Source organism: Sander lucioperca, chromosome 16 (genome assembly GCF_008315115.2).
Source record: "Sander lucioperca isolate FBNREF2018 chromosome 16, SLUC_FBN_1.2, whole genome shotgun sequence".
Classification (NCBI taxonomy): domain Eukaryota; kingdom Metazoa; phylum Chordata; class Actinopteri; order Perciformes; family Percidae; genus Sander; species Sander lucioperca.
In genome coordinates, this window is record NC_050188.1 from 20,280,583 (window position 1) to 20,302,335 (window position 21,753).

Genomic DNA, 21,753 nt, shown 5'->3' on the forward strand with positions numbered 1-21,753 from the left:
CTTGACTGTATCTAGGAAATACATAAAGTCAATGTATATTGCAATATCAATACAGCATTAATTGTACATATAATTATTATTATAATTGCATTAATTTATTATGTCCTTTCACATCAGTTGGAGATTGTTATCACAGTGTGCATTTAAAGGTATTGCTACATTTGATTTTTTTTTTTAATTTCTTTATCTGTTAGCTTGTTTCTATGATATCTGCTTTTCATTGCACCGTTTCCTTGAGGTAAAATAAATTGATTATTAAGATTATTAAAATAGAAAGACCATTTCCTGTCCATATTAAGCTTCATCTGAAAGCTACAATTTGAGAATCAAAAAAGATGATCTCCTGAGAGCCTTAAAATTCTATTTTAGGGATAGTTTGCTATATTACTAATGGGTTGTGGAAGATCTCCCTGTGATCTGAAGCTCTCTGAGGTTGTACCACTGTGCAAGACTGTACTACCTAGAGCTGGGCCATTCTTCACTGTGCCCAGTAAGTGTTTGAATTAGATTTACTTGTTCACTCAAAGTAGGCTGTTACATTTTCTCCAAATAAGGATCACTGGTGCTACATTTTACTTCAAACCGCTTTGTATCAGTGATCCATTATTTAAGCACTTTATTGCTTAATAATATAAGTTAGCCACCTGAAAGATTTCACATGACTCACTGAAGAATCAAGCTAGAAAACTCCGAAACTGGTGTAACCATTAAGCTAGTTGTTGGGCCATAACATCACATATAATGTCATTTTTAGCTTTACAAGCGACATGGCTCGAGGGATGGCAAAGTCGATCTATCAGTCTGTTGGTCCACTCTTTTGAGCCACACTGATCTGATATCTCAACATTTACAGAATAGTTTGCCACCAAATTTTGACATGCATGATTTCCAGACAACGTTACATAATGACTTTGATGATCCTTAGACCTTTCCTCCAGTGCTGCCACATGCTTCACATTTGTGGTTATAAATGAAATGTCTCAAAAACCAAAGGATGGTTTGCCATGACATGTGGTACAGACATTCATGTTCTGTTCAATCATGTTGCAATAACTTTGGTGATGCCTTAACTTTTCATCTAGCGCCGTCATCAGCTCAAACTGTCTTGTCACATGCTTTGCTTTAGGACCAAAAACTAAAGACATTCTCATCAGCCTCAGCTGCACAGTGTTTACTGATAATTAGCAAATGATAGCATGCTAACCTGATAAAATAAGGTGGTGAACATGGTAAACATTACACCTGCTAAACATCCGCTCATTGTCATTGTGAGCATGTTAGCATGTTGATGTTAGCATTTAGCACAAAGCACCACTTTGTCTTACAGAGCTGCTAACATGGCTGTAGAATATTAGGTAGAATATTAGTCTTATTTAAAACAATTTTACGCATCTGATTTAATTGCTTTTAAAGTGTGAAATAAGTCCAGAGAGTAAAGGGAAAAAAACTGTTGGCATCCAGTAGCCAGTTTGGACAGTTTAAGAACATGTATTTGTTCTAATGTATACATATGTGTGTTTTTTTTAACAGGGGGCCACGAGGTGAAGGTGGGAGAGTACAACGCAATTGCTGATGTGCTTGACCTCATCAACAACAGCATAAAGTTCCAAGGTATGAAGAAGGCTAGATATGTGTGTGTATGTGCCTGCATTTGTGTGTGACTGTGTGAGCATTGACTCAGGGACGTAAAACTCAATGAAGAAGAAAAAGGTGTCCTGATGCATCTGATGTGTGTTTATATATATGTTAAAGGCCCATCGCTTACCACCTCAGCACTCTCCCTTGTCGTTCACTTGCTTACTTAAACTCAAACTCTCTCCACCACGCATACGTACTCAGGCACCACCACCACTCAGTGTAGGGACTCGCCTCTCTCCTTTATCACTCTTAACTGTCCTCCTACAGCTAAATTATTTACCAATCCATTTTTCACCCCTCCCACGTTTGCTTGTGTTGACATACTTCATAATTCGTCCGATCCCCCTGGCTATTCTCCCCTTCACCACCCTCCTTCTCTTTCTCCATCTTCTCGGCCTTGCCCCACATAAAGAAACGCTAGGCCAGTACCATATAAGATGCTTGTTTCCACATCCCTGACCACATTAAGTGGAGATGTGTAAGATGATGCCAGTGCAATCGATTGGCACACTGGTGGGAGAAAAATAGAGCAAAAGATAAGAAAGTGCAGTGTCTAACCACAATAACTTGACTGTGGTGCATTTAGATACATGCACTCAGCTAGGAGAAACCGAGGACCAGGAAATTGGTCTCAAATAACTGGATGTCTGCTGCAGTGTCACTATTCTGTGGTTGAAGAGAAAACAATTTGAAGGAGGCAGGTCTTAAAATTGTCAAAGTGAAGAGAGAAATCTCACTGGAGAAAGTGAAAATATCCAGGAAACCACTGTTACAACAAATACTCTGGAATATTAGACATTATAATATACGATGAAACATTTGAGTAAGCAGTGTTCAGTGATGCATTATGTTTGATGCTCTCTCATTTTGAGAGATCGTTTTAAAACAAAATCTTTTTTCATATCACACCTTGTCTTCTTCATAGGCGTGGAGCCTCCCAAGGATCGTACGTTTGTGCGTCTGCAGCGGCGCCACATCAACGTGCCCCTCTACAGCATCCTGTCCACCATCACCATATTGGGCATGCTCATGGCAGGGGCCTTCCTGTTCTTTAACATCAAGAACCGCAACCACAGGTCAGCATTCACCATTGGTGAAGCACAGCTTTGGGAGTAGGAGGATTGAGGGAAGGGTTAGATGAAGGAAAGCTTGTTAAAGGAAAATAGATAAACATATGCTACTGCGGGAAAGTAAATGAGGGGTTAGTGTTAAGGGAGAAGGAAGAGGGGGATGAATGAAGGACGAGAAGAATCAGGGAAGGTTGAATGGTATTGAAGTGAAAGAATGATGAAGCATGAGAATGATGATTAACCTTTCGCTGCAGGTACATTATTATTTCACAGTTTACTCTCCTCCATACCTAAATATCATACTGTAGTATTTTTGAATAGGACCTATTCTATTTTAATCCATTCTAATGTAATCTTCTGTTCTCTTCCAGACTAATCAAGATGTCCAGTCCCTACATGAACAACCTAATCATCCTAGGAGGCCTGCTCTCCTATGCCTCTATCTTCCTGTTTGGCCTGGATGGAGGTTTTGTAACTGACAAAGAGTTTGAGACCCTCTGCACTGTGAGTTCCCTCAACACTAATACATCAAATAATTAATAGAAGTTGAGTTGGCTCCCCATCATATTCAGTTCCAAATAGTACAATTGAACCTTGCTCATTGACTTAGAAAATAGTTGTGGATGTGAGTTAAAATATGGAGAATACTGCTGAAACACTAATCAAATGCACTTTGTGACCGACTCTAAGTGAGAACTGATTGAATCTCTCTCTCTGGCTCTCTAGCTAGCATGGAGCACATTAAGTGTGTCCCCCCAGGTAGCATTACTGTGTGACTATGTAGATGCTGGATTAATTAAAGAGTTTTGATTACAGTGATAACTGGTTTCCACTGAGATACGACCCTCCCAGACACACAGACACACAGACACACACACACACACACACACACACACACACACACACACACACACACACACACACACACACACATGCACGCACCAGAGTAATGTTAGTCAGGGCACGTCTCGAGCTGCCACCACCTGGCTGAAGCTTTGCTGCAGAGCCAAAACAGAGCGTGTCACTTCAGACGAGGTTCTACAGCAAAGCGCCACAGAGGTTGATCCATTCACCACCAATCAATATGTGCTGGTCTCCTTGAGAATGGATGGTGTAATTGTTTTTTTTACTGTCTTCTTTACTCAGTGCTCTGTCCCTGCTTGGCTTTATTGCTCTCTAGATACGTTGGAGAATGGCAGGTGAAGAGAGCCAGGTGTAAATGTGTGAAGGGTTTAAAGTATGTGGTGCAGAAGGGGCTCACACACAGATATACACATAAAAAACTAATTGAACACATACAGTACGGTATACAGAAGCACTCTGTAGCTATTTTAGGAGTTCATAGTCTTTCTTCAAATTCTAAGCTTTTAAAACATGTCAGCAGTGTCCTTTGTGCCAAAGCAGTAAGAGGTCTACATTTTGTTTCTCATTAAGATGAAATGCTCTCAGGAGTGTGACAGCTTCCATGGTCCAGAAAGTTCTCCCACAGCTCCACATTCAGGGAAGAAAAATAAATCTGACAGCTTCTTATTTTTAGAATGCTTCACAAAGCTATTTTGTAGGACCTTCTGTGGAAAGAATACAAATACCTGATCAGATGTTGTTTCAAGCCTTGATCACCAGTTTAAGACGTGACACAGTTATATGTGTTCCTGTTGTTCTGATAGGTTCGGACATGGATCCTCATTGTTGGATACACAACAGCTTTTGGTGCCATGTTTGCCAAGACCTGGAGGGTGCACGCCATCTTTAAAAATGTCAAGATGAAGAAGAAGGTATTGGAAAGTATTATGTATTTTATGATAAATATATGAGAGGAACTGAACTGATTAAAAGGTTATTTATACGTAGTAGTACTATGTATGGTAGAAATTCCCTTTTACTGATACATTAGATTGTTTAAATTATGACACACATGGCAAAACGTTTAGTACTTTGTATGCCTTCTTGACAAATGTGTTGAAGTGTGTTTTTATTTTTTGTTCATTTTTATGTATTTGTTTTTCCCAGACAATCTGTCCTCATGAAATGCCATGGTCCTTTCTGCTTAAATCTTGTTCTGAAACATTTATTTTATATCACACCATGTACATCTGTTGGATAGGATAATTGTTCATATAACCACAAACATCTCCTTTAAAAAACACGTAGACCTGACAGTCTTATCTAGGAAGCTTCACATGCCTTTTGAAAGCCCATCACTGGTGTGTGGGTGCATGTATTCACACTCATGCGTTTTAACAAACACTCTGAAAGACTGGCAGCCCCTGGCACCTGCTGTTAGAATCTTCTCTGTGAAAAAAAAAGATTCAGAAATACAAATGGCTTTTTAAACATCTGACACAATCTCTTTCACTGGTCTAGTTATATAAAGTGGTGCCGAGCTCACCCGGTGTTGGAACTGTGCTTGGCCTTTTGTATTTATAGATTTTGCTCTCCCCCGCTCTTTGTCTCTCTCTCTCTCTCTCTCTCTCTCTCTCTCTCTCTCTCTCTCTCTCTCTCTCTCTCTCTCTCTCTCTCACCCTCTTGCATATTGGAGGAAGTGTGGGTGGCCTGCCAGAGAGAGAGACCAGAAGGAGAGGGAGAAAAAAGGGATGGATCAAAGAGTCGGAGAGGTTGGAGGGATGTAGAAAAGTAATTGCAGTAGGGAGGGTGGAGAAACAGACGGAGGAAAGCAAAGCAGGGCAGAACAAGGGACAAGGCAAACAACGTAGCACAAATAGCGAAGAAAGTAGGTTGGACCCTGTAAAAAAGAGAAGGGGAAAGCTGGATAAAAAGGGCAAAGAATATATGAAGATAATGATAATCCAGATTACAGGTTAGACAAGGAGCCACGCCCGTGACCGAGCTTTACTTTACCCTGTTTCCACTGGAATTTTGCATTCGGGTCAACGCAAGATCAACACGTGTTTGTTTAGCTGTTTCCAAATGAATGACACTCGACCTGGCCTTTCTTTTTCTTTTATTCATTGTGTTATTGAGAGATTAGTAGTTTTGGCTTAAGCCTTCATACCAAATTGCCTCTGCTCAGTTCCCCCTCTCCCACCCTCTTCCCCTTGCTAACAGAGATAACAACCAATGTTTCTTCAGAAGCAGTATTTACCCCTACTGCATATTTCAGTCCTTAAACTTCAATATGTATTCTCTGTTGGTTCATGGCCTGGGTCTATTTGCAGGACACATACACATTACACTTCCTCCACACTGATTGAGTGCAGGTGCTTTGGCTTTAATAGAGTGATAGTTGCTGTTAGTGCCCTGAAATCTCTGACAAGCACGGTCAGGGGAGGGACAAGCGCAAGTGTTAGCTATCTTTTCGTCAAACAGTGGGGCTGGAACTGCATCTCTCACTCATCCCCCTAGCCTCCCCTCCACTTTTTTTCCCCGTACACTGGGGGAGAGTACAGATTGTAAATCAGGGTTGTGTTCGATAAGGGTTCCACTCGGTGGGCTACGGCCGGCACTCCTATACTTCTTAAAGAGCTCAGTGCCAGAGACAGTGTGGAGGAGAGCTGTCAATCAATGTCCTCCTTTTCCAAATACACACAAATACACACAGATAAACATACACACTTTTTTGCACAACCTTTTACCCCCAGGCCCCAGTAGCATCTATTTGTCAGTCTGCCTATCTTGGTAATTTACTAAGTACTCCTTAGCGCGCTCACACGCACACACACACACACACACACACACACACACACATAATTGTGTACACACGTCCACATCAGTTGAGGTTGTCTGAAAATAACATCTTGAGCAACTTATAAAGTGTCACACTACTTCCTGGATGTTAATTGATCAGTAGTAGTATACTGTTGTCACAATGCAATAAGAGTTGGCTACAGTATTTAAACCCAAATTTTGTTACAGTATCAAAGCAGACAGCTAGTCCCTGGCCTTGTTGGTTTAGACTGCACAGTAGATGGATATAGACTTAAAAAATGTATGTATGTATGTGTGTGTATATATATATATATATATATATATATATATATATATATATATATATATTACAACCAATCCTGTTTTACAAGATAATATACATGTAGTTGAGCTTTAAAGTTCAATCTTGATCTTGAAAACAGTACTCATAACTCAAGATCTACCACATCTAATGGGCATGAGATGGACTCAGTTGTGGAGAATAGAGAAACATATTTATTTCTATATACTATTCTTAGTAATGGTCATTTTTTTACATTCAACGTTTTCAATTATTTGGTATATATGACACAAAGTGACTAGAACCCAACTGATATGTCAGAGTGCCAATATTACTGGGGAAAAGAAAACAGTAAATAACACTTCAGGTAATTTAGAGTCATTACGTAGTTTGTCTAGCAGACTCAGTTGGCAGAGTAACATATCACAGTTGAGCAGATGGTGGTGTAGAGCTTTTTTGTAAATTTCCCTAAAAGATCACACATCTTGCATATCTTTGTTACAACTATTTACTTGTTAGAATGATAGAATATTAGTTTAATCAGCACGATTTGACCAAAAATAATTTAATTTAATATGCAGGTATCTCTATTGTTGTCCATTTTTGCGTCAAATAATTTTTTTAAATTTAAATCTTCTATCTTCTGCCGTGAAGCAGTATTTCTACAAGAAATGTTCCTTGTCTTGCTTTGCCTGTACTGTATTTGTTTAATGCCAACACCATCAAAAGACACCAGATCAAAAAACAACCCCCTCATGCATCTCATCCTGAGCCCACGGGCGGATGGAGACCTGTGTGAGACCACTGTGCTGCATCTGGGCTATGTGATACTCTCCAAACACAGCCCAGCCTGTGTTCCCTGACCTTTCCTTAGATCTGCCGTTCCACACAGTCAAACGCTATTATAAATAAAGATCACAAACAGGTCATGGCTTTCATCCCTCTAAAGTTCATTGTACAAAAGAGAATTTTTAGTGGTCAACAGCGCTGGCTCCTGTTTGGTGGATCTTTCCCACATTCTCTGGCCACAAGGTAACAAGATCATGTCTTGCCATGGCATAGTATTGACAGACTAAATGTCCACCTGTGGCTTTCAGTCATGGGCCAATGGAGTGCAGTCTGCTAAATATTTGACCACAGTGTAAAAGAATGTCAGTATTAAATTCAAAATTCAAAACCAGGTTCTGTTTTTTTGGACTTTTTTCCTATCCTAGTAGGTGGTTAATTGCAGCTAAATGCATTGTAATCAGTCCCTGATTAGATGTTAGAATGAAACCAGCAGGGCTCCAGGTCCTGAGATGGGACGAGAATCACATAATTACAGTGGTCAATAAGAAATGTTGTTTGAAATGGCTCTACATACACAGATACAATTACATAGCACTAGCAGGTGTGTGCTAGTGTGCTAATACAAGCCTCTTATCTTGTTTTCCCCCTCCAGATCATAAAGGACCAGAAGCTGTTGATCATCGTTGGCGGGATGCTGCTAATCGACTTGTGCATCCTCATTTGCTGGCAGGTTGTGGACCCGCTTAAGAGGACTGTGGAAGAGTACAGCTTGGAGGTCAGTGTGCATTTCGATGTCTAAACTTGCTTTTGATTATGATTTTGTTTATGTTGATGGAAAATGATATGCCCCAGGTGGGAGAATTCCCGTCACACAGATTCTTGCTAAACTGCCTGTGTGTTTGGAGTTCAGGCAAACAAAATGTCCGCCTTGGGCTGTATCGCGAGCATCTTTGTTGTGCTTGTTATTTTTGGGTCAGGACGTGAGCCATCGCTGCCTCCTGCGCTCATTCCATGGCCGGACATTTGCCAGCTTGGATGAGAGACTTTGGCAAGGCCCATTGGAAAAGAGGCACTTGGCATCACTTTCTCCCTGCTGGAGAGGTGGTGGGGTATAGAGTAGAAATGAACTCTGCTTTGCTGTGATTGGTTAGAGTAGACTCAGATTCTCTGAGATTGGTACAGGATTAGTCTAGCTGTGCGCCCAATTGGCTAATATGAACATACTGTAGCTTTGGCATTAGAGGTTGATGGTGTGTGAAGTGTGTTTTCGGCATGACATATTAGCACATAACTGTCAGTGGTATTAAGGGAATGTGAATTAGAAAGGCGGAACTGCATATTTATTTTCTCAGAGGATTTAGTTGCTCTGGTTAAAGTGGCAGATGAGTTTTAATTTATTTTTCCATATTTCTGTATATTGCCGTATGGCTTCACTGTTTGGTACATCTGTCTTTCTGTACAGCTTAACACTAAGACGGTGGGTTAAATGCTTGAGTCAGGAAGATTTTGAGCTGCATATATTAAAATAACTTTGAGTCGCGTCTTTTTCTGGTTTTGTTTCTGAGAATATCAGCTCATGCCGTTAAATAGATGGTTCAGCGTTCCACTTGTTAAGCATAAGAGGCTGTGGAACTCATTCGTTCCTCAATCTATTAAACTGTTACACAAAAAGATGGGCTTGCATTAGGCCGAAGGCAACTAATGCAGTGTAATGGTGAAATGGGTTATAGAGCTGGTGCAGTGAGGGATACTGTACAATTGGGATGAGAATTGTATCTGTGTGCGACACTGAGCTTTTAGTAATGAAGTGCACTGCAACTGTAGTTCGATAAATCGAAATTTATCAAGGCATGTCTGGTTACTCTATGTGAAACAAAAAATCCTATTGAGGTAAGAAAAAGTCAAGGGAAGACTGAGAATAATCTGTAATTTGATTTCATTTAAAGGCCTTTGGTAGGTTTTATTGGATATGTCCATGTCCCTGGATGTGTTAAAGTAACAATAGCATTATTTAAAAAAACAATTTTACATTGCTAATTATTATTTACTTCATGGGCTGACAAATAACTCAATGGAACAGGAGAGATTATGTTTACTTTATTGTTGCTGCTAATTGACAAGCAGGAGCAATTATTCCACTGTGGCTTAGATTAAATCATCTGTTTTTGAAGACCACACACTATGGAAACTGCCAAGTAGAGATTTTCCCTAATGAGTTGTCTTTCAAGTCCCTTATACTTCTGTATGTAGGCTGCAAGACTGTTAACTGACTCCCAAGAGACCAAAGTCTTCAGAAATCAACAGCATTGGTTGGATCCTCATTGACCCTTCGACTAAACAGGTTATCACAAGGTCACTGCAGTGAAAGGCAGAATCAAATGGTGGATTTTCGATGGATTTTCATGTTGTTTGCTTGCTTGTTTCCATGGTCCTTTGGGGGATGGAAGGGTGGTTGACACTGTCTGGCACCCAGTTTTGACTTTTTCATGTCTTCAATTCAATGAAAACCCTGTAAAGTGATAAATAGCGTTTCTCTAAGAGTACTATGAGCAGGTCAGCTTTTCTGAGGTTATTTTTTCTGTCTTAGTCCTTGATGAAAATATTCCTGTGGGAGATCTCTGAGAAAGAAACTAGTGAGAGATGAATGATATCTTGCCAGATTTATTTACATTCTTGTGCTCCTTATGGGGTACTCTGAAGGTATACTTAGCACATTTGTACATCTCTAGACAAAGCCGTATTTCCTTTGTGATTAGACACTTATATATTTAAGCCTGCCTAAAGGGTGTACCAAAGCCTTGCTTAACATATTCATTTGTGAATGTTGTCGGTGTATGCAGTCGGGTCCTCGTGGAGTTTTCTCAGACTCTAAGCCCCCGGCCAGGGGAGAGTTGTGAATATATTAACCACTCAGTGTAGGAGTCTGCATCCCCCCTTGGGTCATGGATCTGCATGCCTGGGCTGAGGCAGAGACTCCACATGCCTGCCCAAATTTCCAGCACGAGTTGTAGTGGACCCTTGGGGCTCATCTGTGGGAGAGGCAGCCTAGAGCTCCTCTGGGCCTCCAGGCTTGTCAGGTGGGACCAGAAACCAGATGGCAACCCAAATACCCAGAAAGAGGGCAAGGAGGAGGAGAGAGGGGCAAGGGGAAAATTAAAACATATGCTGCGTTGGCACAGCGGGGACAACAATTTAGTCAAACTCGACTTACTGGATCATATTTCATTTCACACGCCCCCACCAACATAGCCCCATGTGTTTGTTAATACTGGCTTCTTTCGGTCTGAACGCTCATTCGGACGGGGGATAAATGGTTGAGTGGGTGAGGAATGGGACCATGGTAAATGGTTTCCATAGAGCTTAGCTCAGGCCAGTGAGACTAGCTCTGACTGACAGCAATTGGCGCAAGAAGAAGGACCAGTAGGTACCCAGTTTCCTGAGCTCTCCCATCATGCTAGGCAACCCCTCTCCTGTGACTTACCTCCGTCTGTTGTCTGTTCCCTTACTTTTTTCTATTTCCGTATCTCTCTCTCTATGTCTTTGTCTGAACCCCCCCCCCCTCTGGTATTTCCCTTCCCCACTGTGGAGGATTGGGAATAGCAATGACTTTGGGTTCACAGTGCTGTAACTACAGTACCAGCTGTACCCAAGGGTATGCAGTATGACAACATGATGTTATTGAACTGTCACAGCGATTGGTAGTCCACCACATTCAGTTTGAACCATCACACAGGACGGTTTCCATATTGACTCAGGACCAACAAGGGTACTCACACATTGTTTACAGGAGAGGTATTATACAGTAGTTGCATTTTTGAGTTTAGATACATGATCATCAATGCAAGTGTGTGTTTAAGAGAGAAACTTACTGTAGTGTACTTAAGTGGGTACTCCTGCATGCAACCATATCTATTCCCTGTGGGGGTACAGGTACATTTAAATATTGTAAGTGGGTAATTGGCTATAGTTGAGATTTTGGGTAAAATTATGTTGCTCATGCTGTATAGCCAAGATTTACCCAGTGGAAACATGGACAAAGTCAATACTCTGCATCACCAGGGGTGAACCCACTGCTCTGAATCCAGCAAGTTAAGCTTAATGAGCTACTATTAGTAAAACTAGGGCATCCCCCTTTGCATCCTTCATTAGAATTAGCAAGAAGATGAAACTGTAAAGAGGCTGACAATAGATCCTCGTGGAATGCTCCATAAAACATGACTGATTTAATACCCTCCCAAATAAAAGTAAAGAAGGGCCAGAGATCATGTAGGGAGTTAAGTCTTTGAGACTCTAAAATGAGAGGAGAGTGACCCCAGAGTCTTATTTTAATTACAGTATGCAAATGATACGCCTTCACCAGAAATGACTTGTGACTTTGACATTGTCCCCAAACTATTTAAACCAAGCCTGGCCTCTGATCTGTACTTCAATATGCACTGTACATAAAACACAACCTTATATGCTGAATTCAATAAAAAAAATGGAGATGAGATTAAAGGCAATTTAGCCAAGATGGTAATTTCAATTCCACCTCCTCCCCGTTTCTTTACACTGGTTCGACCCTAAGCCCAGGGAATACTCTGCATATCAGTGTCTTTTTCAGCTTACTGAGAGCAGGAATTACTCTGGCTGCCCCAGGAATCCCGGGAATGCTGATGGAGATGTTGGGCTGCAGTGAGCAATTAGATCCATTTTGTGGCTTGTTAATAATTGAGCATTTGTTAATGGCGTGGATGTTTCAGCAGCAGGGCAAACTGCTGGTTGCCATCAGATTAAACCTTACAGACACATGTTTGCAGTGTAAATGCACACATGTATTGTAGCATGGGAATGTGCGTGTGGACTGTTCATATTTATGTTTGTTGCCATGTGTACTGTATTCTGTACATTGTGTGTGTTCATGCATATGACCTTGTATGTATGTTTCAGCCTGTGTACATGTGGAGTGTATGTGCCCACTTGTGCATGGATATGCTTTTTACGTAACGCCCTCTTTTGTTGTCCTGGGCATTGTCTCCTGCATAATGAAGGACAAATTGTCGAGAAAGGATGATTAGCATTCTGGTGGATCCTGCCGCAGACCCTACACCAGTCTGTCCTCTTCCGCCTCCCCCCCTCCTCTGTCGTTTTTCCCAGCTTGGAAGCTGCTGCAAGGATTGGCAGGTGGGCTGGCTTATATTGCAGTGTGGCATCGCCATGGCAACGGCCATGGTTTCTGACATCCAAAACGCGGAGAGCCGCACTGTTGATCCATGAGACAAAAATAGCGAGTTAGGGCACCCACTTTAGGATGGCGACACATACAGAGAACATTTTAAACATCTACATAGATATACATGCTGATAGATTAACAATGACTGACCAGAGCAGAAAAGGTGTTTATACACATACACACTCATGCATGCATATTTCCATGCACAAGTTTAAGAGCTCTCACAGAGATTTCCTTCTGCTTCCCTGCCTCCTCCGTCCCCACCTGTACGCAGTAAGACAAGGAGAGGGAGAGAAAGAGACGGGGGGGGAAGAGTTTTATCCCTAGTGCTTTCACAATATAGGCATCTGTTTCCAATAATTATATCACTGCAGTAGCAAGCCAACATATGACTCACTGCTATCATTTAATGTGGAAATATTTCTTTTTATGAGATGATGTTGAAATGATGGCCTCAGATATGAGGTAGCCATTTTTTACTTATGGCATGATAACACATCTTAAAGCGTAACTCTCGCCAAAATGCAACCTAGAGTCTTTTTGTGAATGTACCCGAGTCAAACTTTCGTTTAAAAGCATATTTAGGACGGAATCGCCACTTTTAAGATTTACCGTATTTTCGTTTTTCGGTCAAATGGCCTTTTGAATGGGAGTGCTAGGGGCACTTTTATGCTAGCCTCAAAATAGCTATTTTTAAAACACTAAGAAGGCTCAACACAACATGAAACAATGAAGTATGACCAGGGGCGCTACACCTTAACGAAAGCATTGACAACATTGTTTGTGTACACGGTAAATCTTAAAAGTGGCGATTCCATCCTAAATATGCTTTTTTTCACTCAGATTTTATTGATTTTTGGTATAAACAATAAAGAACAAAGAACACAGCACAGCGTCAGTGGGGTACATGTTCTTAGTAATAATACTCAAATGTCCCTGACATCAAAGTTTCCGGTGGTGACTCTTCATTGTGATTGGTATTCTGCCCATTTTTTGCATTTCTTATCGTATTTTGCTTGCCAGAGTCTCAATATATACGTGAGTCTTTCCATGTTGAGTATCTCCTCGACTACGTCCAGCCAGTTCCTCAGAGTGGGAGGGTCCTCTCTACACCAATTTCTGGTGATTGCCTTCTTGGCCGCAGCCAGCAGAATTTTAACCAGGAATCCGTCTTCATGTTGTACATTTTCCCCTGTCAGGTTACACAGATATAATATGTATGTCTTTGGTAGTTCATATCCCAGTATTGTTTTCAATTCTACCCACACATCATTCCAATAATTTCTGATTTTAGTACATTCCCAAAAAACATGGGTGTGACCTACGTTCTGCTCCCCACACCGTCTCCAGCATGTTTGTTGTGTAGTTGAAAATGTGCTCTTTGTTTTGGGAGTAATAAAGAGCCTGATCATATTTTTCTAGCAAAATTCTTTCCACATCCTGGAGCTGGTAGTGGTCCGCTGTATATCACATATGTTAAACCAGTCCACCACAGTTAATGGTATTTTACTTTCTTTTACCCATCTGTCTCTTATATACAGTGTAGATGTTCCTCTGTTCTTCTCTAGACCCTGGTACAGTGCTGAAACCACCTTTCCAGTATTGTTTCTATATGCATTACATAGTGTTATGGTTACTTTGTTCAGCTCCTGAGGAAGATCTGGTTTTATTTCTTTCTCAAAGGAGTCTCTAATTTGGTAATACCTAAACTGGTCGTAATCCTCCAGTCCATATTCCCTCTTCAGTTTTTGAAAACTTTTAATTTTGCCCCGATCAATTATTGTGCATATTGCTGTAATTCCCTTGTTTAACCATTGTTCATAAATACTATCCATTGCCCCTGGTTTAAATTTAGAATCACAAGTCGGCCAGCTCAGAATTTTGATTTCCCTCTCTAAATTGTATTTCCTAATCACTGTAAACCAGATTTCCAGAGTGAATCGAGTAATTGGATCAAGCATATTCTTATATTTTTTAAACATGTCCCTGTTTGCAATCATACTTTGGATATGGTAACCCTCTCTTTTTAATTAAATATTACCTACCACCTTGCAGCATACTCAGGATCACACCAACATACCAAAGGTCGAATCTGTGCGGCATAGTAATATTCTAAGAGGTTTGGTAAGGCTAACCCGCCCCTGTCCCTAGGAATCTGAAGAGTTGCGTACTTTATCCTTGGCCTTTTCCCCCCCCAAATGAAACGCAAGATTATTTTGTTCCATTCTTTGAATTGCGATATGGTATGAATTTCTATTGGTAATGATTGAAACAAATATAAAATTCTCTGTAACACATTCATCTTTATGATTTCTATTCTAGAGCTGAAATCCAATGTTAGCGCCGACCATCTTTCCATATCTTTTTGAATGTCTTGATTTAGAGTCCCATAATTAATTTTGTACAGTTTTGTTAGGTTTCTACTAATAATTACACCTAGGTATTTTATTTTTTTTGCTTCCCATTTGAATTTAACAAGTAATAAAATGAATCCAGTCTTTCCATAAGTCTTGGAAGACAAACATCTGGTTGTTTTAGACTGATCATAACATCATCTGCAAAAAGTCAGATTTTATGTTCTGTGCCCTTCACCTCTATCCCCGCTATACCTTCATCTTCTCTTATTGCTTGGGCCAAAGGCTCGATGAAAATCGCAAAAAGAGTTGGTGATAAGCAACAGCCCTGTCTGGTAGATCTTTCCAGTTTGAACCAGTTAGTGAGACTGACATTTATTTTAATTCTAGCCTTTGGGTCTTGATATAGTGTTTTAATAATGTTTACTGAGTCTGTATTAAAACCAAATTTTTCTAAAGTAAGGTATAAAAATTTCCAACTAACGCTATCGAAAGCCTTTTCTGCGTCCAAGCTGAGCAGCAGTGCACTTTCTCCATTTTTTTGTACTTCTTCAATTATATGTAAAGTACTCCTTATATTGTCCTGTGTTTGGCGTCCCTTAATAAAGCCACATTGATCTTCGTTAATTAGTTCTGTCATAAAAGTTTTGAGTCTCTTAGCTAGGATGGTTGTATATATCTTATAGTCACAATTTAATATTGATATTGGTCTATAGTTTTCACAGAATTCCTTATCATTCCCCTCCTTGGGAAGCACCGTGATTATGGCTTCTTTCCAAGAGGGGGGAATCTTACCTTTTTTTAAGGTTTCATTGAATGCTGCTAATAACATTGGACCCAATTCCTTTTTAAACATTTTGTACCATTCGGCCGGGAAGCCGTCGTCCCCCGGGGTTCTAAATATGCTTTTAAATGAAAGTTTGAGTCAGGTACATTCACAAAAAGACCCTAGGTTGCATTTTGGCGAGAGTTATGCTTTAAGTAGCCAAGCTTAGATCACATTGCTACAGTATTTCTCTTGCAGATAGGCTGTGAAACACCATTTGTTCTCAAAATATTTACATGCACTATTTTCATAGAATGGGTTAAACACATTGTTATTCAAACAATTACTGAAAAGAGGGAAACACCATTGTAGACAATACATATGCTGCATGCAACATGTGAGAAGGCCAATTTTTGCATCTCTTGTCATTACTATTAATAATTACTTTAGACCAAGTTGACAGACACCTGCTAATTGATTGTTCTTCATGTGATCATATCAAATCTGGCAAGTTTGTGTTTTCATTAGCATTTTTGTATTATTTGAATAGCATATACTCTCCATGCTGTTTTTAGAGTTTGGTGTAAATGCAGCATAATCAATCATACTGTGTCTTCACACTTGGATATTTATGTAGTTGAGTTCTATTCAGCTTTAGATTGAAAACAAATGCAGGTAAATATCAACCTTTTAGGCAGAAACATTAACTTAATACATGGATATTAGGTTATTTATATTTAAGCTTAGATGTGAGACAAATCTTTCCTTCACCCATCTTTTCTGTCCATCTTCTTCTTCTCACTTCTAATGGTGACTTTTCTCAGAGTCCTCTCACAGACCTGCTAATACACTCTCTGCTGTGGTGTCAAGAGTTCCCATAGTTACAGCTAAGGCCTTAAGTGTATACTGCAAGTGGACACTAGATATTGTACTGTATGTATATGTTAAAACACACACAGACAGACAGACAGACAGACAGACAGACAGACATTCCACTGCCCACGGTGTTGTTTCTCCCCGTCCTCCTGCACTCTCAACATGTCCTCCACTGCAGTCCCAGTCAACTGTTGATTGTGTGAATGCCATCTGAAGGACACAATGGTCTTGCCTGCTCTGCAAAAGCAGGCGGAAAGGATAGTCCTGTTTACATTTCATTCAATCCAGTTGGCTCTTAATTCTTAGAATGATATTCTATGGGAAATAAAACATATATAATATTCTATGAAAAAAAAAAAAATTCTATTTACCCCAGTCTCTTACTAACTACACATATATTTATCCAGGAGTAATCCTATTCCCAAATGACAAATACAAAGATTTGATATGACAAGAACTGATACTAATACAGAATTTATTTTGTAGAATGAAGAACAGTGTCATCTGCAGCATTATCCATGCTTCACTAACGGTGCTAAAATGGTGCTAAAATGAGCTTTAAGGGCTTCTTTGTAAGCACTGGCTACGATCAATGCCCTTTCAAAGTAAACTGGGTCATTAAGGGATACCCACCACCCACCTAAGCCATTTATCATCGACCTTCATCCTCTGGAGAAAAGAAGGAAGGAGAGAGGAGGGAGAGAACAAAAGGGTACATAGCTTACCCATTCTTTGTGATTTGAATGGCTGCATGAGTGGCTGAGAGATTATCTATCCCAAAAGCATGGCTATGCATTGCATCAAGTTCTAGTGTTGTGGTGAATGTTAGACATGTGGGTCCACTGTACTGTAGGTAGCTGCGTTGTTAATGGCCTTCTCCCAATCTAGAAGCTTGCATTAGAAGAGTCTCAGTTGTGGTGATCATCTTGCTGATAAGAAACCACATAACCACCTCAATATAACAACGTCAAATTAGATACACGCATATCAGACTCCTTGGCAATCATTATTCTTCATAGACATTTCTGCAGATATTGTGCAGGGCTCTACTTTACTTTTGAAGTGGGCACAGAGCAGCATGGTTCCTTTGACGTTGGCCTGTTATTTTGAAGTCCTCCAAGGTAGGCTAAGTAAGTGTGTCACAGGTTTTACCTTGGAGGATTCCCGCTTCTGTTTATAGTCATGTCCCAGCCAGCACAAGGAGTCACGACTTCACTGCACCCATAGGACAAAAAAAAACCCACCTACATAAAGAGTGCTGCATTGTGAACTAATGAAAATAGAAGCTGGATATGTTTTTATGTATACTTTGTTGCAATTAACTTTTTCTTGAACATTATGAAATATGAGAACCAAACCAGAGGAGAAAATTTGTGTCTTATTCAAAATAAGACACAAATTAAAAAACAAAAAATTATGTGTATTACAAAAGTTCAAAAGTGCAGTGCAAAGCTCCAGCTATATAACATAACATCTGGGGAATTCACTTAAAGAAAGTACTGGGGACCTGCAAAAGGAGTTCTTCAGAACTCCTGTCAATACCTGTCAGATGCAACTTGTTGTTTTACATCAGTTCAATATAGATCGTTAAAAATAATTTGCTGGTGGTCAGGATTGTGAGATGCATCTTTAATGCTAGACCAAATATCTACTGAACCTGGATATCTAGCCAAGTCAACACAGGTTTCAGTTTACACAGGATTTTAATAATTTTTGTGGAGAATATTTGCACAGTATGTTTTGCCATGCTTTGGCAACACACTGGTATTTGTCTTGTGAAGGACAACAGTGTACAATATGTGAATCATGCAGGAAAGCACTCTCAAGGACTGCTTCAGAGGTTTGTTGACATTCTAGCTGGTAAATTGGACATGTGGTTGTGCATGGCTGAGTCTGTTCAAGTGAATCAGTGGAAAATGAAATCGGAGGGCAATACTTACCTCCTTTTGCTTCCTCTCCATCTGTATGTGCTGTGTGATTTCTCCCTTCATTTTTTTTCACCTCTGTGTATATCTTTCTTTCTCTCCAACACACTAAATTACCCCCGACCTCCACCATCACCCGCACCTCTCTTTTGCTTTCCTCTCACTTTTTGCCCATCCCTTTTTTCCCTACTTCTCTCTTACTGCTCCCCTGGACTGCAGTTGCTAGGCAACAACTGATTGAGCATGAGGGGTATGCAATTGACCAATTAGAAGTCTTCCAAATGAAAGTGGTGTCAAGAGTTCCCATAGTTACAGCTAAGTGTGTACTGCAAGTGGACACTAGATATTGTACTGTATGTATATGTTAACACACACACACACACACACACACACACACACACAGGAGAATGTGTACTGTTTCTGTTTGTTTGTTCAGTTGTTCCTAATTGACTTTTATTTGCAGAACATGTTGGCATAATGATGTTACTGTGCTCTCACTCAAACACACACACACACATGCACTTTGCAACACTAGCCAGCTTTCCCTCCTTCCTTCTATTTGTATAAATATAATGCCGTTTAGCTCTCTGTTTCCCTCTTTCCTTTGCCTTCTGTCTCACATTCATTCTGCCTCTTTCCATCTTCCTCCCTCCCTCTGTCTCTCTTTCATACCAGAGACACCCTCCATCAGTGACCAGACACATCCATCAATGTTCCTCCTCCTCTGCTCATCCACAGCCCTGAGGATTCCATTATGGCTCAGCAACACACACACACACACACACACACACACACACACACACACACACACACACACACACACACGCACACAAACACAGTTTAGGGAAAGGCAGCTCTGTCTCATCTGGCCACGGGCAGAGGCATGATTAGTTAGAGACTTGAGATAGTGATGCAGCTCTTGATGATGGCGATGAATCTGTATGTGATGATGATGATGATGATAATGATGATGATGATGATGGTGGTGGTGGTGGTCCCAGAGGCAGTGAGGTGATGATGAGGTACACTTAGACACAAATGTTTCTCACAATTGTTCAACCCCTCCATCCATTAGACCATCATCAACCTTGTTATCATTCAGAAAGCTGTTTGTCTGGATAAGAAAGTTTAAGTCCGCAACCCTTGCAGGTGCTTTTCCCTGAGCAAGCTTTAAGCTCATAGGGATTTATTTTGTTATTTTTTCATTTAACATTCTTTGAAATGTTCTGTATTACAGTATTTATTTAATCTGCATACAGATAATACTGGAACACTGGAGGATATCTTACAGCTATTACTTGACTTAAAAACCCTCGGTTCAATGGGCTACAATAGAGCCCACATTTAACTAAAAAGAGCGAGAGAAAGAAAGAACAAGTTTCATTCAACCTTGTTGCTAAGGCTATAGAAGAACATTACATTTCCCTTTTCTAAATCAATTATTTTACCCCCATTAGCCATTTGCACTTTTTAAAAATGCATGAGTATTTCTTGAGTGATTGAAATACACCTTTTAAACAAAAATGTTTATGAGGAAATATTGAAAATATTGGATTAGTGCGTGATAAGACAAAAACAAATGAGGAAGCACTGCTTCGATCTGACACAAAACGGGTGTTCCCGATGCACAGGGTATGCAACCAATGTTCACAAAAAAGGGGAACAAATTCCCGAAAAAAGTCCAGTCATGTAGCCTCTACGATAAAAGATAGCAGCTGTGTGAGAAGAGAACTGTGTTATTGCAAGACCCACTGCCGATTATTATTATTATTATTATTATTATTATATATATATATATATATATTTTTTTTTTTTTTTTTTTTTTTCACTTTCATTCCTAATTACTTTTCACAAACCCACAGGCTGTTGCATGCACTCACGCCGCATGGACACTGCACAGCCTCTGCAGAGCTGTGTTCGCCTCAAGGACAAGGAGGCGCCACTGGGAGACTTTGGTACCTCAATGACGCTGTGTGAGAGGAGAGGTCAATTAGACAAAGGTTAATTACTTATCCCACGCAGTTTCACACAAACACACACACACACACACACACACACACACAGCTATCAACACACTAAACTCACATACACTGCTCCTAGGAGTCAGGTATAGGAGACCACCAAGGTCGCCCAGTGATGGGGAGATGAGAGCACTTTGCCACTGCTTGAACAAAGTACCAGTGCTGCCTCAGCACTATGAGCCCAGGAATACAAATACATTCAGCTAAGTGGAAGAGTTATTTTACACAAGACCTTGAGCCTTCGGCCTACTGCAGACTTTACTCAGTATAGAGGGCTGAAGATACAAGGGCAGGGGAAGAGTGATAGGGGACTCAAGGAGACGAGAGGAAGGCCGAGAAAAGAGAGGAGAGTGGAACCAAAGCAAGAAGAAAGGAGGGAGAGAGAGAGAGAGAGAGAGAGAGAGAGAGAGAGAGAGAGAGACTACAGGGGAGTGAACCAGCCAAAAAAAGGAGAGGGCTGCCAGCACACCAGCTATAACTACTGAGATAGAGGGGAGATGAAGTTGAATATATGTGATGAGAGAGGGGAGAATAAGGGGTGTCATGGCTACTTATCATCACACTGCCGAGTGTGACATTGATTAGCACTTGCCATCGGCAGGGAGCCTGTGAGCCTGTTGACGGAAAGGTTGGATAATTAAACCCAACGCCGCTGCAACAAGCTGGCACTAGGCCAGTCTCTTTCCCGCCCAAACTCATTGGAGTTGGATGAAACAAACTGTTGTATGTGTTTGTGCTTACTAATATTTGTGTTGAAATGTGTGGGTGAAGGTAGGGCTGCTTGATTATGGAAGAAAAAAAACTTAATCGCAGTTATTGGTCAATATTGAAATCATGATTATTCAACAGAATTACTCATTGACTTTAGGAAGGATGCTACTTTTATTGAATTTAAAAAAAACAGTAAAACAGTTACACAAATCAACAGTGAAAACACCTTAACGGTGAAATCTCCCTTAATACTTTTCCCGTTGAACGTTTTGAATTGTCCCTCATAACACAAGACAAAATAAGAGTTTACTTGAAAAATGTGATGTGCAAAATAATCGTTTTTCTCAATTACATTGTTTTTGTGATCGTTAGGAGCCGAAATCGCAATCAAAATTTGATTAATTGGACACCCCTTGGCATAGGTGTGTATATGTGTGTCCATGGA

General features: G+C 40.4%; 1 protein-coding gene across 2 annotated transcripts in view; it reads left to right on the forward strand.

Annotated features, from left to right (window-relative positions):
- The window catches only part of gabbr2 (gamma-aminobutyric acid (GABA) B receptor, 2), a 190,526-nt gene that overhangs the window by 130,544 nt on the left and 38,229 nt on the right, over nt 1-21,753 (forward strand). For both annotated transcript variants that reach the window (XM_031323135.2, XM_031323134.2), the window contains 5 exons: nt 1,531-1,611; nt 2,564-2,714; nt 3,080-3,212; nt 4,376-4,483; nt 8,096-8,218. In XM_031323135.2, the coding sequence (XP_031178995.1) occupies nt 1,531-1,611; nt 2,564-2,714; nt 3,080-3,212; nt 4,376-4,483; nt 8,096-8,218 (596 nt within the window). The remainder of the gene's footprint in view (nt 1-1,530; nt 1,612-2,563; nt 2,715-3,079; nt 3,213-4,375; nt 4,484-8,095; nt 8,219-21,753) is intronic.